The sequence below is a fragment of the Halichoerus grypus genome, chromosome X, assembly GCF_964656455.1.
Source record: "Halichoerus grypus chromosome X, mHalGry1.hap1.1, whole genome shotgun sequence".
NCBI lineage: Eukaryota > Metazoa > Chordata > Mammalia > Carnivora > Phocidae > Halichoerus > Halichoerus grypus.
In genome coordinates, this window is record NC_135727.1 from 42,052,189 (window position 1) to 42,064,343 (window position 12,155).

Genomic DNA, 12,155 nt, shown 5'->3' on the forward strand with positions numbered 1-12,155 from the left:
CAGAGGGAACAGCTTGCACAAGGGCACTAATTCATGAAGGAGCATGGCATCTTGTAAGCCAGTTTGTGTGATAGGACAACAGGCTGGGAAAGTAAATTGGAATGATCTTTCCTCTGTCTGGAATCTCACCTGTGTTTTCAGATATCCAAATACTCCCTATTTGTCAAGAATTAGTTCAAATACCAGATGCTCCAGGAAATCTTCTCTGATCATTCTTATTGATCTAGCATCTGCAAAACTATTTGAGTATTTTTTGAATTTTTTATTATGTTCATTTAGCCTACATATAGTACATCATTAGTTTTTGATGAAATGTTCAATGATTCACTAGTTGCATATAACACCCAGGGCTCATCACAACACGTGCCCTCCTTAATACCCATCACCTGGTTACCCCACCCCCACGCCCCTCCCTTCTGTAATCCTCAGTTTGGTTCCCAGAGTCCAGAGTCTTTCATGGTTTGTCTCCCTCTCTGATTTCTTCCCAGTTTTCCCTCCCTTCCCCTGTGGTCCTCCGCACTATTCCTTATGTTCCACATATCAGTGAAACCATATGATAATTGTCTTTCTCTGCTTGACTCATTTCACTTAGCATAATCCCCTCCAGTTCCATCCATGTTGATGCAAATGGTGGGTATTCATCCTTTCTGATGGCTGAGTCATATTCCATTGTATTAATGAACCACATCTTCTTTATCCATTCATCTGTTGAAGGGCATCTCAGCTCCTTCTACACTTTGAATATAAGCAAGACGTCAGAGATATACTTCAGAGTAGCAGTCATGAAGTCAATAGCTAGGCTTGAAAAAAGCATTAATGACAATATCGAAATCTCTAAGGGCTGAAATGAGATCTAATCAGGCTGAACTTAAAAATGCTATGAATGAGATGCAGTCTAAACTGGATACTATTTGAGTATTTTTAAATGTATTTATAAAGTCAGTGATGTTTTGTGAATGATAAAATCATTGCTTAACACAATACATTACTTACATTTAAATTGTATGTGTTAATAGTTCCTCAAAAAGTTAAAACAGAATCTAATTCCACTCTAGCAATTCTACATCTAGGAATTCTACTCCTGGGTAGATAGCCCAAATGATTGAAAACAGGCACTCCAACAACAGATAGTTATATACCAATGTTTACAGCAGCATTATTCATGATAACCAAAAGGTGAAAACCACCCAAGTGTCCATCAACAGATGAATGGATAAACAAAATGTGATATATTCATACAATAGAATATTATCCAGCATTAAAAAGGAAGAAAATTCTGATACATGCTACAACATGGATGAACCTTGAAAATATTATGCTAAGTGAAATAAACCAGACACAAAAGGACAAATATTGTATGACTGTCTCATATAAGGTACTTAGAAAGTAGAATAGAGGTTACTTGGGACTGGTAGGAGGGATAATAGGGAGTTAATTATTTAATTGTTTAGGATGATGAAAAAGTTCTAGAAATGAACAGTAATAATGGTTGTACAACAGTGTGAATGTACTTAATGTTACTGAATTATACACTTAAAATAGTTAAGATGGAAAATTCTGTTAGTAAATTTTACCACAATGATAACTTCCCAGAAAAAAAAAAAAAGAATTGTATATGTTAAGAGACACTATCCCAAATTTGTGATCTGAGTAATAAAGGTGAACAAAAAAAACGTATTTTTGTCCCTGGAAGTAAATAGGAACCATCCAAATGAGAAGTAAAGATCTACAGCTATAAATTAAAATGTTTAAGGCTTTGGGTTAGAAGTTAAAATTATATTTGGAATGACTGGAAATGTGACATATCACATGAAAAAACAAATTTACAAGGAGAGGAATTCATTTTCCTTTTCAAATGGTGCATTACCTCCTGTTGATGTTCAAAGTCCTGGGATGTCGGTCTCTCCAATCTTTGACCATCAGTCTCTGAGCAATTTTCTCCTCCACTGATTTGAAGGGCTCCGCTTTCTTCATTGGTTCCACTGATTCCCTTACCTCCATTTACTTCCTTAACTCTTCTTCCATTGCCTATATTGGCTCCAAGTTCTTCGTTGTCTCCACTGACTGCACTGCCCCCACTGGCTACACTTTCTCCATGGCTTCTACTGACTCTCTGACTTCCATAGCTGCTGCAGGTTTCTTCTCCACCATCACTTTCATCTCTACTATCTTGCTTGCAGCTTCCATCTCTGCCATAGCTTGGTCTGATAACAAGATCCAATTAATGATAGAAAGCCACTGAACAAAAACACATTTGAAAGTCAGCAAATAAAACAGAATTAGGACGTATCTGATACATATATACTATCTCTAGAAATGTTTTTGCTCTATGTGAACAATACTGGTATGATATGGACAAGAAAAATACCCCTATATCTTGTCAATCTTAAATACTGAATCAACACCATAGCCACCATCAATTCCCTGACTGCACATGGATGGCAGATGGAAGAGAACTTGCATCCTTTATTAGGAACATGTGTTAGGTTAGCAGCAAAAATATGTTTTGTTTTGGAGGGGGTTTGCTTGAATAATAGACTACATGTATTAGCAACTTCACAGCCACATAAATGATTAAGCCCATATTTTTGGCACAGCCACAACATAACTGAATAATTGTTTTTGCAATATATTTAATTTCTGTTAATTTTAACACACGCCTTGATTTTCTAACATGTGTATTGACTACTTTGCTAAAGAATCCTATTGATTTTTCTATTACTACCACCAGGAAATTCAGCAATATAGATCTCATTAGGCTAAGATAGTCATTTATTTAGTTGCTGAGAACACCAACCTTACCAAATGTCACAATGGTATTTTGCATAAGAGACAACATATCCAGGTACCTATGATAATCCTAAAAGCAAATTTATTTGACAATGGAATTCCTGGTAGATTTTTTTAGTTGGCAAAAAAGAAAAAAATTTGAATAATTTGTAGTCGGTTCTGCCGTGTATATCCACCCAATAACATTTGAAAATTAACAAAAAAATATGGATTTCAATATTATAAAGCAAACAATTCTCCCTCTGTTAATCATTTTTCTACTAATGTAAACATTTACTATATTAACTAATCTTCTTTGAGAACAGTTTGAATACAAATCATGAACATATGTAAATAAGAACACACTGGCTTGTTTAAAGCAGGAGAAAGGAACTATATATACAGCAAACAACTGGTGGCATGCCGAAAATATCACTTCACTAAATATTACCACTTTTGGCAGCTGCTATGTAAGAAGATAAAATTGAATGAGTACTGAATTTAGTTACAGCAGTTTGCAGAATTCCAAAAATAATGCTGTTAGTACATTTCAGCCTAAAATTATCAAGTGAAAATCAAGGTTGCAATTCATTTTTCTCAGCGAATTTGGAGATTCTGTTTGCAAATATCAGGACTTCCTCTTACAGTTATTAAGTAGCACACTATTTGTCACCTCATTTCATATACTCACTGTGGTTTTAGAGGGTAAAATGATTCAGTAGCATTAATTGTAATAGAAACATCAACAATTGTAGTTATAAAGAACTTAATACTTGAATACTAATAAAATATAGTATGCAAAAATGCAAAATTAGGTGTTTTGCATTAAAATAATTTAAAATCTATTATTGAAAATCAACCATTTACTAATATGCAAGTGCAATGCATTCACCCTCTTGGTAATAAAATTCGAAAGTAAAACTAAGATGCAAATAGTTCTGAAATTCTAAAACTTTGGTAGTGCAAATAATATAGAAAAACCAACCTTGGCCAACAAGGAGCATCATTATGATTATTGTCTTTGTCATCAATAGCTTCGTCATTGTCATTATCATCATGGTCTTCACCAACATTATTAGCCTTATCAACCTTGTTATCCAAGTCATCATTGCCATTGTCATGGTCATAGGTATCCTCATAAGCATCATTAGAATCATCATCATCACCATCAGTATCAGCACCAGTATCATAGAGTTCAACATAATCACCATCTTCTTCAGGTGGCTGAATGACAGGTGCAGGAATTAACCAATCATTCCGGAAGATTTCAGAGAGTGCATTATAGCCTACCCATTCATTTGTCAAGTAAACAGGGGGTGATATTTTTCCTACTTTAAATCCATCTGGAACCTGTGTGCACAAGAAAGGTTAATGTAGTCTCCAGTAGCCTTTCATTTTCTTCTAGATTGGAAAGTTTCCAAGCTGACAATATTTTAAAATATATTTTCGATTGAAATGAAGATTTTTACTCACTAGATAAAGCAACATTTTTGTGAGGATGAGATGCCAAAACCCAAACTTCAGGCTATGATAATCAATGGCCTTTCTGGCTCACACAGGGCAAAATTTACTTTTTTATTACCCCTACTTTTCTGCTGAGGAGTGGACATTTAGTTTTGGTGACAGAGAGTAGAACAGATTATTTGATGTTCTATAAAAGATATAGTTATTTTTTCCTTTCATTTTATTCTCTGATATTAGGATTACCACATAGCTCTTAAAATTGATATATTAATTTGCCAACTCAGTTTTGTACACAGGTTGTTTCACAGTAGATCAAACACTTCTAAGAAACAAATTAATATAAATCCACCTTTAAGTGTCATATAAGCAACCTTTAGGCAACCTGAAAGAGATGTGTATGTGGTAGGTAGGAATAATTACAAAAATAAAATGGAATGACCTGAAAGTACACTGCAAAAACAATTGGAAAGGGGGGTGGGAGGATGGTTAGCCTGGTGATGGGTATTAAAGAGGGCACGTTCTGCATGGAGCACTGGGTGTTACACACAAATAATGAATCATGGAACACTACATCAAAAACTAAAGATGTAATGTATGGTGATTAACATAACATAATAATAAAAAAAATTATCTCCATTGTACTATAAAAAAACAATTGGAAGAATGTTTATGCTATCAGAGGACATTTTATTTCTTCCCAAATGTTTTATTTTTATGCATTATGTTATCATCCAAAAAATTATATTAGACAAAAAGTGAACATCTAGCTTCTACTCCTTGATTTGAGATTAGCTTCTACAAAGACCTTTTTATCACTCCTCTCTGAATATATTATTTTTTTAATTTATTTAATTTTATTATGTTATGTTAGTCACCAATAATATATTCTGATAAAAGAATGTGCATATAAAATATTTTCTGATCAATTCAATGTTTCTCCATTTCAAACTTAATTTCTAGATTTCATATTCTACATACTCACATAGCAATGAAAATATATCTTTGAAAGATTAATTAAAAAACTAAACACTTTGACCTTTCCCTTAAGTGAAGATGAAAATATGTAAGTCTAAAGACATTTTTAAAAAACAGATAAATGTGTTAAGAGTTAAGATGGAAACCTACGTGGACATCAACCAGCAATTTTTGATCAATAGTGGAATAAGGCGGTGATGACTGGGACCTCCTCCAGGTCGCAGGACTCTGTTCCTCAGAAGAAGATTCTGTGGAATGACAAAAAGACATTAGTTACAACGATGATCGCAGCCATTGCCTTCACTTTTATAGTGTACCAGTTCAATACCTTGGTATTTTTCTTGTAGCCTTTTTCCATTCAGGAAATATCACCTGATAAATTCTCATGGGGCCAGGATCCTAGATTCTGTTTGCAGGGGTAGTGACAGGCTCAAGGTTTGTTGTCTGTAGATCTACATGGCTTTTCTGTTTTCAATATTAAGTGTACACTTGCTAAATATTTCTCTCTATCTGTGTGAAAAGATACCCAGTAAGACTGGTAGACAGTTTCATTTAAAAAAATATGTATCAAGAATAGGGAGAGGGCGCCTGGGTGGCTCAGTTGGTTAAGCGACTGCCTTCGGCTCAGGTCATGATCCTGGAGTCCCGGGATCGAGTCCCGCATCGGGCTCCCTGCTCGGCGGGGAGTCTGCTTCTCCCTCTGACCCTCCCCGACCCTCCCCCCTCTCATGTGCTCTCTCTCTCAGTCTCTCTCTCTCTCTCTCAAATAAATAAATAAATAAAATCTTAAAAAAAAAAAAAAAAAAGAAAAGGGAGAGCTGGGTGGTATCACTGGCCTCCAATATTAACCAGTAGAAAAAGAGCCCAACAGTGTATTAGAATATGATAGATTAGACAAAATTCTCAAGAGGAAAGTTGACCCTGCAATCTTAATCCCCCAATTTCCACTCAGTGATATATCCCGAAGTATTTCAATACAGTTGAAAAGCAAACAACTGAAAAGAGACAAAACTTAACCCTTTTTATAAAGCTGGGAATCTTTCTATAGTGATGTTGTGCACTAGAACTTTTTGCAGTAACAGAAATGTTCTGTATCTGATGTCTAATACAGTAGCCAGCCAGTAGTCGCACATGGCTAATGAGCATTTGTAATATTGCCAGTATGCCTGAGGGGTTGACATTTTAAGTTTAGTTTTTTTTTTTTATTATGTTATGTTAATCACCATACATTACATCATTAGTTTTTGATGTAGTGTTCCATGATTCATTGTTTGCGTATAACACCCAGGGCTCCATTCAGTACGTGCCCTCTTTAATACCTATCACCAGGCTAACCCATGCCCCTACCCCCTCCCCTCTAGAACCCTCACTTTGTTTCTCAGTGTCCATAGTCTCTCATGGTTTGTCTCCCCCTCCAATTCCCCCCCTTTATTTTTCCCTTCCTGCTATATTCTTTTTTTTTTTTTTAACATATAATGTATTATTTGTTTCAGAGGTACAGGTCTGTGATTCAACAGTCTTACACAATTCACAGCGCTCACCATAGCACATACCCTCCCCAATGTCTATCACCCAGCCACCCATCCCTCCCACTCCCCACCACTCCAGCAACCCTCAGTTTGTTTCCTGAGATTAAGAATTCCTCATATCAGTGAGGTCATATGATACATGTCTTTCTCTGATTGACTTATTTCGCTCAGCATAATACCCTCCAGTTCCATCCACGTCTTTGCAAATGGCAAGATTCCATTCCTTTTGATGGCTGCATAATATTCCATTGTATATATATACCACATCTTCTTTATCCATTCATCTGTCGATGGACATCTTGGCTCTTTCCATAGTTTGACTACTGTGGACATTGCTGTTATAAACATCGGGGTGCACATACCCCTTCAGATCCCTGCATTTGTATCTTTGGGGTAAATACCCAGTAGTGCAATTGCTGGGTCATATAGCTCTATTTTCAACTTTTTGAGGAACCTCCATACTGTTTTCCAGAGTGGCTGCACCAGCTTGCATTCCCACCAACAGTTTAGTTTTAATTTAGCTAGTTGCTATCACAATGAGCAGCTTAATTCCATAGTGTAAATATTTCCATTTAAAATCCAAATTTAGGGGCCCCTGGCTGGCTCAGTTTGTAGAACATTCAACTCTTGATCTTGGGGTTGTGAGTTCAGGCCCCACATTGGGTGTAGAGATTACTTAAAAATTAAAAAAAAAAATCTTTAAAAAATGCAAATGTATCTGGACTAAAAGTGTGGATTTTTTATATTAAGATTTATGGTACAGTAAGTAACACCTGTGGTTAAAATTCAGTGATAATATTTAAGCTCAAAAATCACTAGATCTGGCTGAGTATACTTAGAAAAAGCTTTACCAAGGAGCACTTACATCCTTGCTTACTTTTTTTTTTTATGTGCTTGGATTTTAAAGATAAATAATCCTATCCCTTTTTTATTTGCAACTGTGCTATATATAGCCAAGGTGTAGACCCTGCAACTCCCAAAATCATGTATTTACAAACACTGCTATCTTTTGAGTATATTATCTGGAACACATTCTACAATTTGTGTCTGCATCTTCTGGCATTTTACTTTTGCAGTTTATTATCTTTCTTCAGAAAACCATTTTTTTCTCAAGTCCCTGTGTATGTTGTTAGGCTAAATAAGAAGTTTGGGTGAGTGTTTGAGATTTTGAGGCAAATTTATAGTAAGGTGCTCTGATTTCCTGCATAATAAAGTATGTAATTTCATGGGAACTTCAAATAGTCTAGGTGGTACACACAATAAAATAATATAATTTTAGAGCTGAAAAGAACTTCAGCTATTATCTACACAGCAGCTATCCCCTTCTCACCCCGCTCCTAACCAATGTTCATGACTGCTTTGGGACCTAATCTAGAATTTCCTTATTTCAGAAAAGGCAGTATGAATAAACCTTAAATTTTTAGGTGTTTGCCCACTATTAGTAAAATTAGCCCTAGCCAAACCAGAAAGGTTCTGGGGAAAATATTCTTAAAGTTACTTTTGATTCAGGTTTATTTTATTTCTCACAAGATAATATTTCTTCACGAGAGGACACTATTAAAAGAATTCTACCATTATCTGAGTCTCCTAAGAAGAACGGGGTTTTTAAGTTCAGGTCTTTGAAATATTTGATTTTGATAGAGTATACCTATATATCTTTTTTTTCATTATGTTATGTTAATCACCATACATTACATCATTAGTTTTTGATGTAGTGTTCCATGATTCATTGCTTGCGCATAACACCCAGGGCTCCATGCAGTATGTGCCCTCTTTATTATTAACATTTTAATAAAATCTATGTTCTACATTTTTACAGATGACTTGAGAACTCATTCAGGCGTTTTGCCCTTGCAGAATTTACTTGGATTGCTTAAAAGTACACAATGCCAGATTTTACAGTCTAAGGCCTAACTTTTGGCTTTGTTTATTTCAATATTTCAAAAATCTATAATTCATTTAAACTCTCAAAAGCATATCATAAGATAAAACACTTGTTTTGAAATTCATATCACAAATTGTGAAGTTATTTTCTATAATTTTATTACTTTTTCATGTATTTGAGTAAAAACATCAATTTGTAACATCTAGGGAAGTTTATGAAATACTGTATATATTTTACTTTGGGGTGGTGAAATAAATGGATAAATAAAACACATGCCCACAACTACTCCATCTAATATTTCAATATTTTAAGGATTGTCTATAAATTTTAGCCTATTAGAAAGGCCTCTTCCAAGTTCCTTTCTCATATTTTTCACACATGGTACAGAAACCAAAGTTGACATCCCCACCTCCCCAGACACATTTCTAACTACTACACAACTTAAAGAAAATAACTTTAGAAAAATTAATTTCCATTTCTCAAAGGTCACCACTGACCACCTAATTGCCAAATTCAATGGCCTCTTGGTCTTAATTCTATGTGGCTTCCCTAACACTTTTGATTCATTACTTCTTGAAGTTCTTTCTTCACTTCTGCAATATAAACTGTTAAACATTAGCTCTGTGTTTTGGCTGTTTAAACTCTGTGCTTTGAATCACCTGATGCTGCTGGGCAATTCTGAGGATTTTGCGAACTCCTTTGTCTGATGTCAATGGGCTTCTGAGCTTGTTCCAAAACAGACCACTGAGGAACACTAAATGAAAAGACAGAAAAGCATATGCCATGTCCTAATATTCATAAAAGGAATATACAGCTCAAAATCAAGACCAACAAAAAAGTTTTAGGTATAGGGTATATATCAAACTAAAAAGAAGTAGAGCTTAATTAATATTTTCAAATTTCCATTTTTCTTCAAATGTGCTATTTTATCTAGAACACAGAAACAATTTCCAAAATATAAATAAAGTGCTTCCATATAGTATACGTTTCCTTCACATATCATATTTAATTTCTAAAAATTCAATAACGTTTCTTTAAGGTAATATTCAGACATTATTATATACCTAGTAATACAGTAATAAACATAATAGTCTATGTGAGGATTTTAACAAGATAAGAAGCTGTTACTGTTACATCAAATATTCCACTATTATCATCCTGAATTGGCATTTGCATTTTTTAATATCCTATTCCTGATTTAGATAGATGGACATACAAATAAAACAGTTTAATTTTTAATATTCAAATTCAGGGAATATTTAGAAAGCTATTTTGGACTGGTGCTGCTGAATTCTATGTCACTTTGGAATTTCTATATAGGAAGGGCTTTGGTTATTGATCTAAGCCTAGAACAGAGAAGAGTCTTTTCTATGACCCTAAATTTCAGGAAAGACTTAAGATAATATATTTGCTATTCATAAATTCAAAAATCTTTTTATAATGGGAATAGCCAATTCTAATTTAACAGCAATATTAATTTTTATGTATTGGATTTTATTAAAGACATATCCCACGATACCAAAAAGATGCATAAAATTAAGCAGTTTTCTCGCTTTATGGTCAGAAGGTCCATGACACCTTATTCACTGAATGCAGAGAAAGCAAAAGTTCCTAATCTTGCTTTCTAATTTTCTAAGATTTTTGCACACAAGTTAAATCTAAAGACGTAAATATATGGGGCTTTAAATAATAATGAAGTAGTAATATACATACTACATACCATCAACTCTATGCAGTCTGACCATATTGTCCAGTATCTTGAATATAGCAGGTGCTCAGTAAATATTTAGTGAATGACTGAGTGAATGAATATAGGCTAAATTCTCTCCATTATAATCTGGAGTTGGAAGGGGTATGATTTTCAAGGAAAATCTACATTAAAATTTAGCTTTCAGGGGCACCTGGGTGGCACAGTCAGTTAAGTATCCAACTCTTGGTTTTGGCCCAGGTTGTGATCTCAGGGTTGTGAGACTGAGCCCCACGTCAGGCTCTGTGCTCAGCATGGAGTCTGCTTCAGATTCTCTCTCCCTCTGCCTCTGCCTCTCCTGCTTGTGCTCTTTCTCTCTCTCTAAAATAAATCTTTAAATAAATAAAAAAATTTATTTAGCTTTCAAATATAACACTTTGCACATAACATCTAAAATATGAAATATGATCTTTGAAAATTACTCAAGATCACCAATATTACAGAGATAAAAAATATAGTTACCAGGATAAAATATCATTGATATAATACTGAGTTTTATATTTGATTTTTCCCATAGGTCATTTCAAGCTTGCCCATTCCATAGCATTAGCTTCTGAAGTTAGGAATTGTGTGTGTATTTTAACATGTAGTACAAGTACATGATATTCATGATGTACTACATGATAAAATGTATAACTGAAGTACATGATACATACGAAGTTTCACATCTTTTTATTATAAAGTACCAATTGAAATCTTTCAAAAAATTCATTGACATTTCTTTTATTAAATTGTGGCTCTTATCAGCAAATTATTATTTTTTTTAAAAGATTTTATTTATTTATTTGAAGAGAGAGACACAGCGAGAGAGGGAACACAAGCAGGGGGAGTGGCAGAGGGAGAAGCAGGCTTCCCGCCGAGCAGGGAGCCCGATGCGGGGCTCGATCCCAGGACCCTGGGATCACGACCTGAGCCAAAGGCAGATGCTTAACGACTGAGCCACCCAGGCGCCCCTTATCAGCAAATTATTAAACTAAATGATACTGAGACTACAGTAGGTCCAAATATGAAAGATCTAGTTAATGAATTACTGCAGTTAACATTTTAAATACAGGCTGACAATATCACTAGTGATGATGTTTTCATTAATATTTTAGTTTTCACTTTACACAAAACTTAGTGTCAAATAAATATGCTTTAATGTTCCATGTAATAGTAAATCGTGAGTAATTTGAATATAGTAATCAGAGAAACATACTTTGAAGAGAACTTGACATGGTGTTCACAATCCTGATTGTAAGGCACTGAAGTAGATCTTTCCTGGACCTTAAAGACAATGAAATACTTTGGTAAAATTTTTTATCATAAATTCTTTTGAAGTATTAATTCATGGGAAAAATTCCTTTCTTCATATAAAGATAGTTTACTAAAAATCCAACTTACAAAATCTGATTTTCATAACTAGATTGTATTTTCATAATTACTTATAGTATAACATTAGAACTGCTTAACCATAATTTCTCATGGTATCCTTGAATTTTAGTATAATAACAGATTCTGGAGATTATATAATCAAACACTCTAATTTTATTTTTGAGGAATCTGTACCTCAGAGAGGAAAAATCACTTTTCTAAGAATTTTACATCAAGTTAAAGAATATTTATAATCAGAATGTAGGTCCCTCAACTGCTAATTTAATGCTTTCTATGTTTTCATATTACTTTTATACCAAGTCCAAATTTCTCAGAATTTAAGCTCAAACTTCTCACTCACTTACCCTTTTAAGCTAACCTTAGATTTTCAAAAGTTGTAACACACATACAACACATCATTAAAATCTCTCAA

General features: G+C 34.2%; 1 protein-coding gene across 1 annotated transcript in view; it reads right to left on the reverse strand.

The window, feature by feature from the left end:
- Positions 1–12,155, reverse strand: part of NRK (Nik related kinase) — a 147,686-nt gene that overhangs the window by 29,268 nt on the left and 106,263 nt on the right. The window contains exons 15-19 of the mRNA XM_078065456.1: positions 11,568–11,635; positions 9,282–9,376; positions 5,359–5,456; positions 3,755–4,119; positions 1,868–2,204 (exon numbers count right to left, since the gene is read on the reverse strand). Coding sequence (XP_077921582.1) covers positions 1,868–2,204; positions 3,755–4,119; positions 5,359–5,456; positions 9,282–9,376; positions 11,568–11,635 — 963 coding nt within the window. The remainder of the gene's footprint in view (positions 1–1,867; positions 2,205–3,754; positions 4,120–5,358; positions 5,457–9,281; positions 9,377–11,567; positions 11,636–12,155) is intronic.